At 42.3% G+C, this 18598-nt stretch overlaps 8 protein-coding genes across 8 annotated transcripts; 3 read left to right on the top strand and 5 right to left on the bottom strand.

Moving 5' to 3' along the window:
• Positions 1 to 224: 224 nt before the first annotated feature.
• Positions 225 to 3686, top strand: VIP1 (inositol polyphosphate kinase VIP1; the record flags this gene model as incomplete). Its single annotated transcript, XM_003681500.1, has 1 exon — positions 225 to 3686. One exon carries the CDS (start codon positions 225 to 227, stop codon positions 3684 to 3686), a length of 3462 nt encoding a protein of 1153 aa, XP_003681548.1.
• A 400-nt stretch (positions 3687 to 4086) lies between these two features.
• Positions 4087 to 4785, top strand: CTR3 (high-affinity Cu transporter CTR3; the record flags this gene model as incomplete). The annotated part of the gene is made up of 1 exon (XM_003681499.1): positions 4087 to 4785. The coding sequence occupies one exon, from the start codon at positions 4087 to 4089 to the stop codon at positions 4783 to 4785; it is 699 nt and encodes a 232-aa protein (XP_003681547.1).
• Positions 4786 to 4894: 109 nt separating this feature from the next.
• On the bottom strand, positions 4895 to 6181 carry PRS1 (ribose phosphate diphosphokinase subunit PRS1; the record flags this gene model as incomplete). Its single annotated transcript, XM_003681498.1, has 1 exon — positions 4895 to 6181. One exon carries the CDS (start codon positions 6179 to 6181, stop codon positions 4895 to 4897), a length of 1287 nt encoding a protein of 428 aa, XP_003681546.1.
• Positions 6182 to 6491: 310 nt separating this feature from the next.
• On the top strand, positions 6492 to 7268 carry BER1 (Ber1p; the record flags this gene model as incomplete). Its single annotated transcript, XM_003681497.1, has 1 exon — positions 6492 to 7268. The coding sequence occupies one exon, from the start codon at positions 6492 to 6494 to the stop codon at positions 7266 to 7268; it is 777 nt and encodes a 258-aa protein (XP_003681545.1).
• A 299-nt stretch (positions 7269 to 7567) lies between these two features.
• On the bottom strand, positions 7568 to 13723 carry FAS1 (tetrafunctional fatty acid synthase subunit FAS1; the record flags this gene model as incomplete). Its single annotated transcript, XM_003681496.1, has 1 exon — positions 7568 to 13723. One exon carries the CDS (start codon positions 13721 to 13723, stop codon positions 7568 to 7570), a length of 6156 nt encoding a protein of 2051 aa, XP_003681544.1.
• A 572-nt stretch (positions 13724 to 14295) lies between these two features.
• Positions 14296 to 14961, bottom strand: LOT5 (Lot5p; the record flags this gene model as incomplete). The annotated part of the gene is made up of 1 exon (XM_003681495.1): positions 14296 to 14961. The coding sequence occupies one exon, from the start codon at positions 14959 to 14961 to the stop codon at positions 14296 to 14298; it is 666 nt and encodes a 221-aa protein (XP_003681543.1).
• Positions 14962 to 15056: 95 nt separating this feature from the next.
• SPE1 (ornithine decarboxylase SPE1) lies at positions 15057 to 16391 on the bottom strand (the record flags this gene model as incomplete). Its single annotated transcript, XM_003681494.1, has 1 exon — positions 15057 to 16391. One exon carries the CDS (start codon positions 16389 to 16391, stop codon positions 15057 to 15059), a length of 1335 nt encoding a protein of 444 aa, XP_003681542.1.
• A 236-nt stretch (positions 16392 to 16627) lies between these two features.
• ASH1 (DNA-binding transcription repressor ASH1) lies at positions 16628 to 18157 on the bottom strand (the record flags this gene model as incomplete). The annotated part of the gene is made up of 1 exon (XM_003681493.1): positions 16628 to 18157. The coding sequence occupies one exon, from the start codon at positions 18155 to 18157 to the stop codon at positions 16628 to 16630; it is 1530 nt and encodes a 509-aa protein (XP_003681541.1).
• Positions 18158 to 18598: the final 441 nt, after the last annotated feature.

The following is an 18598-nucleotide window of genomic DNA, read 5'->3' as shown; positions in this document are numbered from 1 at the left end:
TAATTGATTCAGTGAAGTAGAATGAAGGCCTAGTTTAAAGCTCATCGGCTCCAAAATTTTTCATCAAAATAATTAAAGATCACATGACCTTTAATTAATTTAGAAGATGTCGCCTGTAGATTCGAGGCCACGAGCATCAAATGGACGTAAATCAGGTCAACTTCTTGGATTTGTTGCACTTCACCAGTGGTCTAGGTTATTTACAATAGTCAGTAACGGCAGAAATGAGCAGTGACGAATCAGGGGATCCCAAGACGTCTGGCGCATCGTCCGAGGCCACAAACAGTGAAGAACAGGCATCTATGTCTCCCCTGCTGCTGGATAAGAAGACAAAGAAAGCTATGGAATCGATTGCACCTATTTTAGAGGGTTTCATTCCAAAGACATCGGCTAGTGAGAATACTTCGTTAAAATTACCTCCTTCTCAGGTGCCTTATAATGATGTTTTATCAGATGAAGAAGATGTGGGTGTCACATTACAAAAGACGTTGAGCCGTAACTCTCAGCCTGGTACTCCAAATGATAGATCTAGGATTTCTCACGATACTGGAGAAGGTGAGAATGCTAGAAGCGGCTCGTTTCTTGCGCAATCAGAGACTCTGTCGCAGTCTGATACAGATCGCACCGAGCAGGATCAATTAGCTGAACTTGGTAAGAAGACACCAATTCCAGGTCAACATGGGTTTGAATCATTGAGCTCTTCGGCTACTAGAGCGGCTTCTCCTTGTGGAACGACTCCAAACTCCACCGCATCCTCAAGGAAATCATCGATCACAGCTCCAAAGCCTCAACTGCCTAAGATCGGGAAGATTGGTGTGTGTGCGATGGATACGAAAGTGCTTTCCAAGCCTTGTAGACATATCTTGAATCTGCTGATTGAGAATGGCGAGTTTGAAACAGTGATTTTTGGTGATAAGGTTATTCTCGATGAGAGAGTCGAGAATTGGCCTACTTGTGATTTTCTCATCTCTTTTTTCTCTTCTGGCTTTCCATTGGACAAGGCTATTTCCTATGTCAAATTACGCAAACCGTTTACCATCAACGACTTGATGATGCAAAAGGTGCTGTGGGATAGAAGGTTGTGTTTGCACGTTTTAGCTGCGGCAGGCGTACAAACACCGCCAAGACTTGAAATCAGTAGAGATGGTGGACCAAGAGTGGACGAGGAATTAAGAACGAAACTTCTTACACGCGGTGTTGACGTCAAACCTATCAAGCCTCCCAAATGGCAGATGATTGACGATGACACCTTGGAAGTTGACGGGAAAATAATGTCTAAACCTTTTGTTGAGAAACCAGTCGACGGTGAAGATCATAATATCTTCATCTACTACCATTCTAAGAATGGTGGTGGTGGTCGTCGTTTGTTCCGTAAAGTGGGTAATAAGTCATCCGAATTCGATCCTACACTTTTGGGTCCAAGAACGGAGGGTTCTTATATTTATGAGGAGTTTATGGACACCGATAATTTCGAAGACGTGAAAGCTTACACAGTAGGTGAAGAGTTTTGTCACGCTGAGACAAGAAAGTCGCCTGTAGTTGATGGTATTGTCAGAAGAAATACGCATGGTAAAGAGGTAAGATACATAACCGAGTTGACTGAAAAAGAGAAGGAAATGGCTCGTCAAGTATCAAAGGCATTTTCACAGATGATTTGTGGATTTGATTTACTTCGTGTTGGAGGTGAAAGCTACGTCATTGATGTTAATGGGTTTTCCTTCGTGAAGGATAATACTTCATACTATGAGTCTTGTGCAAGAATCCTAAGGGAAACATTCATTCAAGCAAAGAAGAAGATGAACGTGCAGAATAGAAATCTACCTGCGATTAAGGAGGAAAAGACTCAAAAATGGGTTTTTAAAGGTTTAGTAACGGTTATCAGACATGCTGATAGGACTCCCAAGCAAAAGTTTAAGCATTCTTTCACCTCGCCAATATTTATCTCGTTATTGAAAGGACATAAGGAAGAGGTCGTAATCAGAAATGTCAGCGATTTGAGAATTGTTTTGCAAGCTTTAAAGATTGCAGAAGAGGAGAATGCAGAAGATCCTGCTAAATTGTTGGTGTTGTCAAACGCTTTGGAGAAAAAGTTAGAGTTTCCAGGTACGAAAATACAACTGAAGCCAGTGTTGAACTCAGAGAATGAAGTAGAAAAGGTTCAGTTCATTTTGAAATGGGGCGGTGAGCCAACCCATTCTGCACGCTACCAAGCAAGAGATTTGGGTGAGCAAATGAGACAAGACTTTGATTTATTGAATAAAAAGATTCTTCAAAATATCAAGATTTTTTCCTCATCTGAAAGAAGAGTACTGTTATCTGCTCAAATATGGGCCCAGGCGCTGTTTGGTGCAGATGAACTGGGAAGCGATGAAATTAGTGTCAGAAAGGATTTACTGGATGATAGTAACGCAGCCAAGGATCTAATGGATAAGGTTAAAAAGAAGTTGAAACCACTACTACGGGAGGGCAAGGAGCCTCCAGCACAGTTTGCTTGGCCCGCAAAGATGCCTGAACCTTACTACGTTATCAAACGTGTAGTTGAATTGATGAACTACGTTCAGAAAATCATGCATCACAACTACGAGACAAGAGATGTCAGCGCCATGCAAGCCAAATGGTGTTGCGCAGAAGACCCTTGGCTATTCAAAGAAAGGTGGCAAAAGCTTTTCAGGGAGTTCCATAACGTTGAAAAGGTCGATCCTGCAAAAATATCGGAGCTTTATGACACAATGAAGTACGATGCTTTGCACAATAGAACTTTTTTGGAGAGAATCTTCGATCCATGTGAACTAACTGACCAGGAACTTGGGAAGCATTCTTTGGTTGATCGTTATCCAATCAACATTTTAGCAAAAAATAATTTCAAGATTGTGGACAGCACTCACAGCAACTCTACCTCTACGAAGGGTGGAAGCAGCGTGGGCTCGCTTGGTTGGGTACTCGAAAGTGGTAAACCTTCTCCTGCTGCTTCAAAGTCTTCATCACCATTTGATGATCCAAGGTTCATGCAGTTCAGAGAGCTATATAAGCTTGCTAAAGTCCTCTTCGACTTTATCTGTCCAAAGGAATACGGTATTTCTGATTCTGAGAAGCTTGATATCGGGCTATTGACATCTTTGCCTTTGGCGAAACAGATTTTGAATGACATAGATGACATGAAAAACAGAGAGGAGCCAGCTTGCGTTGCCTACTTCACCAAGGAGTCTCATATCTACACCTTGTTGAATATCATTTACGAGTCCGGTATACCTATGAGAATCGCTAGAAACGCACTACCGGAGTTCGACTACCTATCTCAAATAAATTTTGAACTTTATGAGAGTACTGATGCATCTGGTCAGAAGTCTCACTCGATTAGATTGAAAATGTCCCCGGGTTGTCACACGCAGGATCCCCTAGACGTTCAGCTTGACGACAAGCACTACATCAGTTGTATTCCAAAAATTTCTCTAACAAAACATTTGGATATGGACTACGTTCAACAAAAGCTAAGAAACAAGTTTGGAAGAGTAAGCATGCCCCAGAAGTTCACACCAGTGAACATTACAAGCCCAAACTTGACTTTCCAGAAAGACACAAGTCATCACGCAAGTGTGGCAGGTATTCAAGTTGAGTGTACTACACCTCCTTCAGAACCACTGTCAAATCCTCATTCCTCAGCTTCCATCGACAAGGAGTTGGAATAAGCTCAATTGAGCCAATTGACAACGCAAGAAGGATGGTGACGACTCATGGCAGAATGCACGTGGCTTTAAAGATCTTTTTCACCCACTCTTAAAGGTCTTTTCCTTGCGTCGAAGATGTATCCACCTTAAGAACTTATTTGCTCAGCTTGCGCAATCCGATACAATATGAGACAAATTGGTCAAAAGGTTTCCTACACATAGAAAGCTCGCTTTTTATATGAGTTGTTGAGCATATAAAGCATGATTGAGTTGAAAAGCTATTGAATAGAGGTGGTCATATAAAATGTTGATACCTTTCTTTCTGCTCGGAGATATCATCACAGGATGGGTACTGTTGAAAGAATAAATAGTTGATAAGATGAGTGGTACTATTGATGCGCTGGGGAACTTCTCTGAGAAGATGTCCATGGGAGGCGACTCGTCTGGTAAAGCCACATGTAAAATCTCCATGTTGTGGAATTGGTATACGATTGATACTTGTTTTATTGCTAGGTCATGGATGAATGATACAAAAGGTAAGTTTGCAGGCTCTTGTATCGGTTGCTTTGCATTGGTTGTTATTGCCCAATGGCTCAATAGAGTCTCTAGACAGTTTGATATCGAATTACTCAGAAGACATAAAATGAAATACTTGGCTCATTATATGTCACCTGGTTCTGAGGATGTCAGCTCTGAACTTTCCATTGACGATTTAAGTGCTATCAGCCAGGAATCAGGGTGGAAAACTACGTTGATTGCACTTCAAAAGACTTTGTCACATACTTGGTATTTCAATTTTCTCAGAAGAAACCCCGAAGACCTCATGGACCCTATCGAGAGAGCACTTTCATGTTGTTCATCTGTGCCACATCGTGATATCTATCCAAGTTTCCTAGACCATTTCTGTAGAGCATGGGTCTTTGTGTTGCAATGGGGTCTCTCCTACATCATCATGTTGCTATTCATGTACTACAATGGTTACATTATTATAAGTTGCCTGATCGGTGCTGTAGTTGGTCGCTTCCTTTTCAACTACGAGCCTCTAGGATCCTGCGGTGGTGGCTCTACTAGTGTTGTTGCACATGACAAAGAGGAAAATGACAGAAAATGCTGTATGTAATTGATTAAGTCTCTAATGAATCCCTGTTTTGTGATTATTCTTCCTTACGCCAGTCGAAAAATTAATATGCCCTATATGATTGGATTCATCTGTAAATATTTAAATAGCTTCAAAGAGAACCTAGAGAGTCGAACAAGACGGAAATACTCTCACCGTAATGATCACGGCGGATGGACTCGGCAAAGATTGGTGAGACATCGATAATGACCAATTTCTTAGATTTTTCTAAGCGCTCCTTTGTAATTGGATATGTGTTGGTCACAACGATCTTGTGAATAACCTCTGATGCTTCAAGTTGCTCAAGGCAGTCGCCGGTAAATATACCATGAGTAGCGACAACGTAAACTTTTCTAGCGCCACAATTTTGAACCAAATGCTCAGCAGCACTGACAAAAGAACCAGGTCTATCAATCATATCATCTAGGATGATGGCAGAACGACCATGAACGTTTCCCACCAAAGTTATTAACTTTTCCTGGTGATGCTCTTCAATTTCTTCGTCATCGTCGGAATCTGTAGCATTGAAAGTTCCGCCCAAAGCATATGAGTCGCTGGCAATCGATGATGTGGTCTCGGCCTCGGACTCTAAAATTGCATCTTCTTCTTCATCGTCTTCCTCGTCATCATCGATAACGTGGCCGTTTCTAATTCTAGCAGTTTGAATACCGTTTGTCAAGATAATGTTTTCCTCTTCATCTGGGCCATCGCCTTGTCTGACGATTGGTCTATTCTTTCTTAAAAGTGATTGCTTTCTCAGTCTGAGTTGTTTTAAATCTCTGTTTTGTGCATAAAGATCCTTAGAACGACGACGATCGGTGTGGATCATTGCAAAATTGATTTTCAAGCTATCAGCCAGAGCGGTTACTCTCTTAGTACCGCCAGGATTCTTTGATACAACTACTGCTTCTTGACAGTCCTCAACGTTCTCTCTAATCCATCTGGCCAAACTTGGACCTCCATAAAGGTTATCCACAGGTTTGGAGAAGAAACCTTGCATTTGAGAAGCATGTAAATCCATAGAAACCACATGGTCTGCACCCGCCATGATCAGCAAATTGGCCAACATTCTAGCGGTGATAGCACCTCTATGTTTCTTCATCTTACATTGCTTGGAGTATGGGAAATGAGGAATCACAGCAGTGATTTTTTTGGCAGAACCACCTCTACAGGCAGAAACAAGAATCAAAAGCTCCATAATATGATCATTAACGGTTGGGGAGCCGGATTGGATAACGTACACATCGTCATCACGGACAGACACACCGATTTGCACGGAAGTCTCACCATTGGCGAATTTCTTCAAAACACATGGAGCAGGTTCAACGCCGAGCCTATCACAAATCTGATTCCCAAGTTCGGGATGAGAGTTTCCCACGAAAACTTTACACTTACGCATCCTTTATTTGAAAGCTATTCGATGACTTCAACCTAATTCTAATTCACTTCAAAATATGATTTTGACAAAAAGAAGTACCGGCGAGTAATCACAACACAAATGGTGGAGAATTTAATGCAATATAGAGATACAGCTGGTCTGAAACCGACTCATCTGGTTCATAAAACCTGAAATTAACTCTGTTGAAGAGCTCGATGAGAAGAACATTGAAAAAATTTTATATTGGGCGATCACCGGAGACCGAGAATTTGAAAAATAAAGCTCATCAATTAAGAGACAGATAACTTTAAAGGCTATCAACTATAATGATATGACTGCTGATAAGGCTAAAAATCGATTTCAAGATGGATTGACTGCTTGCCGAAAAGTGGTGAAAGAATCCGCAATGTTTGAGGAACTTTGCCAGGCGCTAAGGCCGCACAGAAGTTTAATTGAAAAGGTACGATGTCTCGCTATAGGAAGCTTTCATGACGAATTCCCAGCTAGATATCAATTGGCTCTTTTGTTGGAATTGATTGATTTCATTGCAGATGAGAAACAAAGAACAATTGAAGTGTCAGTATACGATCCAGTTTTTACTTCAGATGACTTGAACTTCATTAGTGATATGGGTCCAAACTGGATGTGCAGTAAAGAGGTACCCAGTTGGATTGGAGTTAGAGATTCTAATCAGGTTCTTTTTTTTCTGCCTCATGCACCGCTGGACTTAACTGAAGAGATTTTGAAGACAGAGAGACCAGAACTTTGGTTAGCCAACAACGTCATCGCGCATACGGATAGATACACCAAGCTGCAACTACATGAAAAATATCCAGTCATTAGTAAGCTTTTGAATGTTCTGGAGTCATCTCTGAAGAACGATCCGATTTCTAGATTACATGAAGATGAAGAATTCACGACTTTCGTATCCAAAAAGAAGAAGCGTAGGAACAGGAAAGTATTCATAGAACCGAAGATAGACTACGATTCAGTAGACTCACATTTTGAGACTTGCAAAGTCCTTACAAGTTTCAACAACGGACTTCTCTTGAAGGAGCAACCTTGGATAAACTCCTTCTCCGATTTAACACTTCATCACATAGAATGAATGGATGTCAAAATCTGTCCGTGATAGTAAATTGATATACAAAGTTGTAATATGTAATATACATTAGAGAGTCTTCATTATACTAGTAGAATCCTTTTTTTTGGCTTGATTTTTTGTATGTTTGTGATATCCTATAGTTTTCCCAGACTATGATTGATATCGAATTTATGGCACCAAAAGTTCCCAGGCTCTTGGTGACCATATTAGCGAATTTTTTAGTATGGAATACTCTGTTAAATAGCAATGATTTGAAAGTGTCATGAAAGGAGGTTTGATGTTTAATTCAAGATGAAAACTCCTTAATTTTCATACTTGGACCAGTTATCCAAAATCTCCTTGATTTGTTCGGAAGCAGTCAAATCGTAAACGTCTTGGAAATACTCTTTGGTAATCTCAAATGGTTTAGCAGTCAAGTTTGGAATGTACTTACCAATCAACCTGTCTGCCTTAACATTCTCCTTGACAACGTTCTTCTTCAAGAAGCTCTTGAATGGCTTAACACCATTTCTCAAGTATGAAGAGTGGAATGGAACAGAGATACCACGTAGTGGAATACAAGCAAATCCTCTTTCTAGTTCAATAGGCTGTGGCTTAGCAGAAGACTTCTTGGACACTTCATCAATGATTTCGAATAGATGTTCTTCAACTTTTTCCAATGATAGAGAAGCTTGAAGCTTAACGATATCGATTTTTTGAACCTTGATGAAATTCAAGACGTTAGTCAAAGTGTCCAAGGCTCTCAAGTCACCAGCAGCAACGTATTGTTGGTTTTCAACATTGTAGTTGACAATCTCAACCAACCACTCTGTTCTCTTACCGACCTTCTCAACAACAAATTGTAGAGCTTCTTGTGTGAAAGTAGGAGAGACTCTGCTTGGGTTAACAGCAACCATACCGTAGTTAGATCTGCCCAAAGCGTCTCTTGGGACGGCGACCTGCATAGTCATACCTCTGTAGAAGACAACTTCGACCAAGGACTCAATAGACATAACGTCTGCCAAAGAAGCCAAAGCAGCATACTCACCTAGGGAGTGACCAGCGAATGAAGCATCAGCTGGAATCAACCCCTTAGATTTCAAGTCCTCGAAGGAAGCCTTTTCCATCAAAGTCAATGCAGGTTGAGTGAATTGAGTAGCAGATAATAGACCGGATGGAGATCTGAAAGTGAAAGAGGTTGAATCCTCTTTAACATCCTTGAAGATCTTCTCGGTCTTTAGTTCTCCGTCGACGATAGTTTCAAAGATCATTTGAGAGTAGTTGTTTCTGATTCTTCTACCCTTTTCACCACCAAAGTAAATAGTCAATTCAGTTGGATTGTTTCTAACAATGTCCAAGATAGAGAAACCGTAAGTTTCCTTGAAGTGAATATCAGCCCTATCCCAGACCCTTCTTGCGACTTCAGAATTTTGGTACAAGTCCATACCCATACCTTGTTCTTGCGAACCTTGACCAGTAAAGACAAATGTCGAGACAGGTTGTTCCACTTCAGCCTCACCAGTCAACACAACAACATCTTCGTTGTTCTTAGTTTCAAACTTGATCAACTTACGACCATTGATCATACCAACATGTTGAATGGAAACGGTCAATGGAGTGTTTGGCAAAACCATGCTAACAAATTGACAGTCGAAACCACGAACTCTTGCAGAAACGCTGTCTGCAGCCCAATTTTCGATCAAACCACGAACGGCAGCAGAGGAGTACATACCGTGAGTAATAGTACCTGGCAAGTCAGCATAGTTAGCGAAGTGACGAGAAACGTGGATAGGATTCAAGTCACCAGACACTTCAGCATATGGTTCGTTGGTACTTGGGGATTGCAAATCCAAAACAGCAATTGGGATGGCATTCTCTAAGTTAACCTTTTGTTCCAAAGTGGAACCGTTTCTCTTCAAGTACTCAACCACTGGGTTACCGTAAGACTCACCAGCTTCGTAATCAACAACACCGATTTCAACGTTTTCGGTGGTTGGCAACTCCATCTTGATTGGACCAGAACATCTAACAGAGGAAAAAACGTTGGCGTTCTTGTAGGTAACTTCAGTTTCAGTTTCGAACGTCAAAGTCTTACCCAACAGGTCAATGTCTTCATCATCCAATTGGAACCATTCCTTGGAACGCAAAACTGCAACGTCCTTTGGAGACTGAATTTTAACCTGGTAAACAGGTTCGACAGTTCTTTGGAAAGTGTTTTCGTAGTCAGTGTAAGCACCTCTGTAGAAGAAAGACGACTCAACTTCCATCACTGGTTTTCCATCTCTGGACAAAGTACCAACAACTTCAACAATCTTACCAGTTGGTTGGTTGACAACAGACTTCACAATAGCATGTGTGGAGATGTTGTCACCTTCTTCCAAAGGCTTGGCACCTGGGATCATCTTGTATCCGTTGGACAGGTGAACCAATTTCAATAGGTCACCATCGACAGTCTCAGGGAAGATAGCCTTAATAATGACTCTCCAGCCAACCACAATAGCGTAATCCATTGGAGCCAATAACTTACGGTCAGATCTCTTAACAAAATCTTCACAGTTGTTACCGATAGCATGAGTAAACTCAGCGATACTCTTGGCGGTAATTTCGAAGTTGCCACCCTTGATGACCTTTCTTGGGTCGAACTTGAAGTCGACTGGCTCATCTAGCCATAGCTTCCAGTAGAACTCCTTGATACGTTCGTTACGACCTTCCATAACTTCAGCGATTGGAGCGAAACCATCCTCAGGGATGTAAGTGTACAACAATGGCAAAGCGACTGGCTTACCATCAATGGTTCTGTTTTCGATCATTTCCAATTGAATCAAGTTCTCCTTGACTAATCTCAAGACAGCAGTAGGCTTGTATTCACCGTGAACTAGTTCTGACAAAGTAACCACAGTCTTGGATGGGGTGTCTAAGTTTGTAATATCAACAACCAAGTTATCAGCTGGCTTGAAGACCTTTTGAGCTGGGTTGTCGACGTACAGGCTGTCCTGAACCACTCTAGAGGTGGTAAAGAAAGCATTTCTCCAGTTTCTTTCAGGCCCTGCCAACAATTTGAACCAGTTCTTTGGATCTGTGGAAGCAGTGGCACGGTAAGTGACCTTACCAGTAGCATCTGATTGTTGCTTTTGGCAACTAACAGCAACTGGTTCTTCACCACCAAAGTATTCGACAACTGGAATCTTGGAAGAATCGTCAGAATATTGTTCCTTCAACAATCTCTTAATGTGACCTTCGTGAATACCATCAAAGATGCTGTTGATTGGTTCATTGACGTTATTAGTGAATTGAGCGGCGACTGGACCATGCAAGATACAGGTTCTTTGAACATCTTCATCAACAACCGCTTCCAAGAATTCGGTTTGCCACAAGGAATCTTTCTTGAAGAAAAATTCGAATCTGTGGTCTAGCACTGGAACGAATGGAACTGGCTTTTGAATTGGTCTTTGGCACAAGTTCAAGAAGTAGTCCACGTCTTGAGCGTTCAAGTATTGATCTTTAGAAGCTGGGTAAGCATTGAATAGCTTCTCCAAGAGAGCATCAGGTTCATCCAAAGCGGAGTAAGATTGAATGATAGAAGGCGTCTTGACCTTGGTGAAACGTTCTTCAACACGACGCAAGAAATCACCAGTGAAGTTTCTTAAAGTTGGATCAATCCATTGGTTCAACTTTCTGATGAACATCAATTCCACCAATCTGTTTCCCACCTCTTCGTAGGTCATATTAGACAATTCACGAACTTCGCCGTTAACGGTAGGGAACCATGGCTTTTGAGAGTCAGCGTTCAATTTCTTGATGATGTATTCCTTCTTAGCATCCAAAGCAGGTTGTAATTTGTTCTTTGGCAAGTTGAAGATAGTGTCATCCATTTCCTTCCAGAACATGACACCACGAGTAGCGATCTTGTGAATTGGTTCACCCATTTCAGAACGAACAGTGATGATACCACCAGTTGGCTTCTTGTAGGTTTGTTGCCATTGGTTATCTGGGACACCTGGACAAGATGCGATCAACTCCTTAGCGGCCAAAGAAGTCTTAGCCTCCTTTGCGATCATGACTCTTGAACCAAACAATAAACCATCGAATGGCATTGGTGGGTAGTCAAATTTGGTAGACCATTCACCAGTCAAGTATGGGTAAGTATCCTCATCTGAACCAAAACCGGAACCTGCGACAAGGATAATGTTTGGATGTCTTCTAATCTTGGAGTACATTTGGAACATTGGAGCGTGGAAATCTTCAAAAGAATGATGACCACCACCTCTACCACCAGTCCATTGCAAGACAATTGGGAACTTTGGATGAGCGTTAGCAATGTTGATAACTTGGGAGATAGCATCAATTGAACCTGGTTTCAAATCCAAGTGAGTCAATTTCAAAGTCTCAATGTACTCGGTAGCCACTTCCAAAGATGGCACACCTGCACCAATTGTCAAGGATTGGATTGGGTAACCCTTCTCTCTCAATTCCTTGATCAAGGGGATACCCCATTGCAACATTCTTGGGTTGACGTAAATCAAGTTGATACCCAAACTGTAACCTTTCTTGATTTGAGAGACAACGGAGTCAATAGCCTTAGTCATACCGTCTGGTGAGAAGTAACCACCACCAGACAACTCAATCTGGTAGCCAGCATTAATCGTGGCTGCGACGAAATCTGGAGAAACGGTACATGGAGTCATACCTGGGACTAACAGTGGAGCTCTACCCAATAGCTTAGAGAACTTAGTATCAACAAAGACCTTACCTGACTTGTTTTTGATTAACTTAGGTTGGAATTCCTTCAACCAGTTTTGGTTCTTCTTTAGACCATTTGAAGTGACGTCGAAGATTTCTTGCTTGAAACCGTATTCATCCTCTGCATTAGTGTCCAAAGTACCTGCGACAATAATACGAACACCAGTACCATCCTTGTTACGATGAGTCAAGACACCAAGACCAGATGCACCACCTGGACCGAAATCCAATAAATGCGTAGCTTCGAAACTGGTGGCGGTTTCCCAGTTCACTGGTAGACTAACGATACAGTCTGTGACTCTTTCGGCGATGGTGGACTCCTTGTAATCTCTGATGTCCTTACCGGTGTAAGTATCATAGACTGGGATCGTTAGATCTTTGCTAGAGAAATCCACATTGTATTTAGCCAAATCGTCGGTGATGAACTTCTTAGAGGATGCCAATAGATGAGAGTGGAAAGGAGATGCGATTGGCAAGAATCTGTTTGAGAATTTCAATTTTCTCTCAGTGAATGGGATTCTTGATTGATCCAATCCAGATGGAGCCTTTGCCTTCCTTAAAGTCAAATTCAAACCATAAAGAGATTGTGGTGGACCAGTAACAACCAGGTTTCTAGCACCGTTGACCAAGGAGATAACAATGTGTTTCTCTTCTGGCAAATGTGAATTAGTCTTGTCGACAAAGTTTTGTACTTGATCCTGAGTCAAGTTTGTAATCGCCAACATTGGAGATGGAGTACCTTCACTGTTCTCCAAAGAATCCTCTAGGATAGATGGTGGTAGTGAAGTGTTTGGGTAAGCCAGATAACAGTGAACACCGATGAAGAACAATAGGGAGATAGCTTTCTTCATGGATTCAAAGAAGGACTCCCAAGAATCAGCCTCAGCGATAGCGACAGCTGTGGCCAAACCTTGTGAGTGACCCGTAGCACCGTTCAAGTGGGATCTCAACTCACCGGGAGTGAAACCCAACAATCTAGCGGTGACCGCATAATGGGCCAATTGAATGACACCGATCAAGGGACAAGAGATTGGGATCGATAGTAAATAATCTGTGTCTGGAGTCTGGGTTGGTTGTTCCAACCAATTTAATACATCGAACCCTTGAGTGAAAACCTTTTTGGTGTCACGAGTAGATTGGACCAACTCTTTCAAAGTAGTGACTGCAAACTCGATAACATCTGAAACCACAACGTTATATGTTTGATATAGTTCACGTAGTTCTTCGAAATAGTCATCTGTGTTACCTTGGCCACCAAAGATGGCAGCTATTTGTGATTCACCAGAAGTAGCCGATTTGAAAAGAGCAGATTGGCTCTTTTCAAAAGGCTTTTTGGCGACATATCTGGCCTTGATATAATTCTTGATCAATTCCTTAACTTTTTCTATAGTAGTGTTCGAATCCTCTTCATCAAGTAGTTTAGCAGCCACTGCATGAACTGCATTGCCTTGCAAATAAGCAATCTCAAACTCGTTTAAAGAATTCTCAAGAACAGCGGCGAATTTTGTTTCACCTTCTTGAACGAAGTCAGCCACAAAGCCAAGAAATTTCGCCAACAATTCAATTGGGGAGGAAGGTTCCTGGTCAGAGGCAAAATTTTCAGTTGGTTCCGGCAGACTTTTGTTGAATTGATCTAGCAATTCAGAAGCAGCAAAGAAACAGCTGGTTGGAACTGGTAGAACGTGTTCCAAAGAACCATGGGAAAGTATCAATGGTCTAGTAGCAGTAGTAGTAGACATATCTATAATAATAAACCTGGGAATATATTTGTAAACGCTAGCTTGCTAGCTTTCAATAATACGATGGATTCTGGGAAAATCAAAACGTACTTGTGAACTAACTTTGGGATCGGATAGCGAGTTTGGGAAAAGTATAGTATCCTGAGTCAGTTACTAAACAACAAAACAGCCAAAAGGGTAGTAAAGAACGCAACAAACGTATCGAGACTGAGTATGCGAAAGATATATATGTATATATACGAATGTGCAACTGCCACCGTGTATGCGTCTCGTATTATGAGCGAGCGAACGGATGGAATGTATATGTTGGTTGTTGATAAGGTGGCGAAATTCCCCTTCCCATTGCCGCCATCGATTGTACAAAACACACAGAAAAATCGCCCAACAAACTGGGCCCTCTCTGGGCGTACGCGCTTTACTACTACTGCTACAAATTGAAAAATTTATTGGTGGTGGTGATGCGCGTCACAGGCGACGGGGCTGGCTTCTCTTGGCAGCGTTTGTTGGATTTTGTTTGTTGAGCAGAGCAAGAGGAAGTGGTTGGAATTCTGGCCGATACATCCACATGAGAGCTACAGATCGAAGGCCATCTCTTCTTGGTCGGCTCCGTTCTCGTCGGCTTCGTCTTCTTCGTTGTCGGGCTCTGCGTTGTAAATCTCCAGGCAGGTGGCTATCGCCTGGTTGCAATTGTTGATTAGTTCGTCGCCCCTGTTTACGCCGAAATCCTCGAAGCTGAATAGCATGTCTATCTCCGCGTTGTAGTGGCGGTCGTAGAGCGAGTAGGCGGGTCGTAGTGTCAGTTCCAGGCTCGGAGCTGTGCATTCTTGAGATTGTGGCGACACTATTAGTTTGTCCAACAGTGGGTCTCTCTCTAAAGTCAATATAAGTGCTAATTGATGGCCCTCTCGCTCCTGGCTAGATTTCAGTGAACCATGGTAGATTATGCTGTCGTAGGGGACGGCAATTCCACAGTTTTGATTATCGAACCATAGCAAGATGGCATTGTTTAGCACGAATAGGTCAATTGAAGCTATGATTGTCTGCGGGTCTTGAAGGGTGCGCAGCTCGATGTCTCTTCCTCCGCCGAAGAGCACGAGTAGGTCGTTCGAAGGTACATTGATCATCGGTACCCCATTGATTAATGGTTGTGTGCGCTTGAAACGGTTGTATGCAATTGTGTTTTCCACGGTAGGTTTCACATAGACCAATTGGCAGGAAGGCTTGTCTTCTTCGTCCATTATGGCTGACTTTTTTTGGCCCTTTGTACTGTTAGCTAGTAAAGTTGGCGAAAAAAAATAGGTGTAGAGTGGTAAACATAAAGCGATCATGTGATTTAGTAGGAAGATTCGATGTAGATAGTGTCTACAGTCTGTTCGAATCCATTGAAAGGTGTTGCGGCTGATGAAGTGTAGGCTCCTAAATTGGGGAAATAAATCCAGTCGCCCGTAACCAAATCGTGTTTCATGTAGTGCTCTTTTGTAATGCAGTCCAGACCGTCGCATGTGGGGCCCCACATTGAAACTTTGTGTGGTAAAGAGGCAGCTTTTTTTGTCGACGAAGAGTCGAAATCATAGTAGTGGAATTGCTTGTTGTGGTACAAGGTGCGCGGCGTAGGTTCTTGGTGGTCGAACAGGATGCAGTTCATATTGCCGTAGACCCCATCGTTGACGTAAATCATTGCTTCTTGCTCACCCAGATTTCTCTTGGCGATCACATTTACCGCTAGTGTGAAAGTCGTAGCCGCGAAATAACGGCCTGGTTCTGCAATGATTTGCAAATTCCCAAATGATTCTGTGGGGAAAAATTCATCGATGGCATCGCTGAGCACTAGGCTGGACTGAGCAAAAGTGTCAAATTGGAAACCTCCACCAACATCTAGAATTTGCAATGCCGGAAGTCCGTATTGAGAGGCAGCTTTGTCAAAAACAAAGCGGGCGTCCCGAACGGCCTTGTAAAGACTGCTTAAATCGGATGCACCGGAACCTACGTGGAACGAAACCCCTATTAAGTTCAACCCTAATTTCTGAACAGTTTCCAAAAGCTCGTCAACTTTTTCTAACTCGCAACCGTACTTGGTTGATAGTCGACATTGAGCTGTCGAATCATCGGTGGTAATTCTTAATAGTAGTTGTGATTCAGGGTGATATTTTTTAATCTTGTGCAACTCCTCGACGTTGTCAAAAGTAGACTTCAAAACTTTGTTTTTCGCAGCGTATCTGATAAAGCTTGACGCCTTGCAGGGGTTAGCATAGATAATTCTGTTTGGTGATACACCTAGCGCTAGCACTTTTTCAATCTCTGTCTTGGACGCACAATCGAAATTGACCCCCAATGATGCAAGCTTTGCAAGTACTCGATGATCTGGATTGCATTTAACCGCGTAAAAGGGCTGAACCCGCGGTAACCGCTTGTGCCAATTATTGTACAATCTTTGAACCTCACCAATGTCGCACACAAAAAACGAATTTTCATCACCAGGTTCGCAAGTCTCCTCATTGATCGCTTCAATTCTCTTTCTCAAAGCGTCGAAGATCTCATCGTGTGCTTGTTTGTGAGGAATTTCCGGTACTACGTAGTCCAGAGCACTCTCCACATACTTTGGAGCACTGGCGGGTTCAACCAATTTGGGGGTACTAACAAATTTGTGGTCTAATTGTACAGCAGCCATTTTCACGTAGATTTCTGATGCAATTTGTAAACCTGGGATCCGAGAATCTTAATTTTTTGAAGCTTTTATTCAAATTTTCAAGTTTTTGCTGATAGCGGGAACAAAGGTGAAAAATTTAAGCTTTGCATTTGCAATTGCAATTGCCTAGCGTGTGCGGAGATCATCAGCACAGATCAAAAAAATTAAGAATGTTCATAATACGTAGCTAAATTAAATTAAAACTCCCTCGAGAATATTTATAAATTGCTTTGAGGAATTGCATCTGTGGTCTCTGCAATTGAATTGCAAAATAGACACTTGTAGCCCTCTATAACTGTTCCGTCTTCATTTTGATGACGTTGGATGCCGTTCGATTTCATTATACTTAGTTCGCCTTTTGTTGGGATCTTGCGGCATGAGTCGTTGAGACATCTGGTGTGAGTCTTTTTGTATCGCAGCCCGCATGAGTTGCATAGTTGATCATGTTTCTTGCCGGACCAGGACGGTCTCCAACAAGGCGAATCGTTCGAGTGACATGAGACACATTTCCTTACAGTACCATGGGTGCTTCCTCCACTCGAACGTCTTCTCTTGGGTGTAGTCTTGGTGCTGCTGTGGTAGGAGCTTTGCTTTATAGTTGCAATGGGACTTTGAGGAGAATCAAAGGCGAACTTGTGATATTTAGATGAGGAAGCGGTTGCTGGCGGCGTGGAGGGGCGTACTGGCGAGGGAGACCTCGATCTAGGTTGAGCAGGTTTCGATACGAGTTTGGGCGTCGTGTTGCTACTCAAACCGGGCGATCTTGTGGGGCTCGTGGGCTTTTTTGCCTGGGTATCTAAAGTAATCACTAGATTTCTAGCGGCATGATCGATGTTAATCTTTGTCAATCTGTGTGTATCATCATGTGGCTTGGAAACCTTGAATTTTCCATTATCCGTTCTCGTGTCATTAGAGAGCAGATCTCTATTGCTGAATAATTTTTTCAACTGCATAGCTTTGAAACTGTTGGTCTTCTTGTGACGGCACGGCGTATTTTGATTCCTATTAGTTTCTTGCTTTACTGTTTGAACTAGTTTACTACTGACAAACGCAGTAAATTCTGGTGGTTGATTGCGGTCCATTTCGCCTACGGGACTCATGGGTGGAGTCATTGGCGCGGAAGCACTTTTGGCATGGTCAGACAAACCCTGAAATGCATCCTTGGGCTTCAGGACCGAAGGCACTGGCGCTGTCCTGGAGGATCCTCTGAGTAGTGCTGAGAGCTGAGTCCTATCGTGAGAAACTTCATGTACTATCTTTGTATAATCTTGATAATTAGTCTCTTTGCACCAGTGCACTAGAGTCCGTTTCCAAATTGGCGTATGCTCCGATGTGTCGGGATAGTAACATGCATATTCTTGGATCCTAGGATCAGGCAATAGTTGTAAATGTCTTAGCGAAGGTAAATTTTCCTGTTGATTGTTGGTGAGAGGTAAAAGGTTCTTGGCGCCTGTTGGCGCTAGCTGAGCACGGTTGAACAGAGGTGAAGTTTGAGGAGTAACAGTGCTTGAGTAATAATCATGATGATTTGGCGAAGCGGGAGCCGTATTATATTTTCTTTGCGCATTGTTGGAAATTGGTGGCAGTATGGGTGAACATAGATAGTTTCTGGAAGATGAATTCGATGGTATGGAAGGCAATAATAGTAAATCATCAAACGATATTTTTTTCCTAAAATCTGGACCAGCAGATTCCGAACTACCGGAGGAAGTACTAGAGAGTGGATAACCGTTGATAGCGCTTAGCATTTAAAAAGAGTGGAGTAGTTTAGACTAAAAGAGTGGCAGCGAGAGGATTTTTATTTTTTGGGAATACCTAAGTCAGATGAAGTCTTTTAAAGTAGGGATAAAGTGTTTCTTATATACAGAACACTGTTAAAAGAGAGCTGGTTCTGGAAAGGGTCAAGCATACTCCCAATCTGGTTATTTTGCAGATCATCAAAAGACCAGTTTGGTCTATTCTTGGTTACAAAAGAAGATACGCATTCTTTTTTAGGACTGGGGACTTTGTTTCTGCGTTTACCTCATTGATCAAGCCTGATCTACAATACTGGTTGGTTATGAAGATTAACCAGCCATCAGACGCAGCCATCTGAATTAAGCTCGGAGTGCGCTTGCGCGCGCTGTAGGAAAAAATAGAAGAGAACAAACCAAGAGGCTCGAAGACAACAAGACAAGCAGAACAAAACC

Source organism: Torulaspora delbrueckii, chromosome 5, assembly GCF_000243375.1.
Source record: "Torulaspora delbrueckii CBS 1146 chromosome 5, complete genome".
NCBI classification, from domain to species: Eukaryota; Fungi; Ascomycota; class Saccharomycetes; order Saccharomycetales; family Saccharomycetaceae; genus Torulaspora; species Torulaspora delbrueckii.
This window is presented reverse-complemented; position numbering and strand designations above follow the sequence as displayed.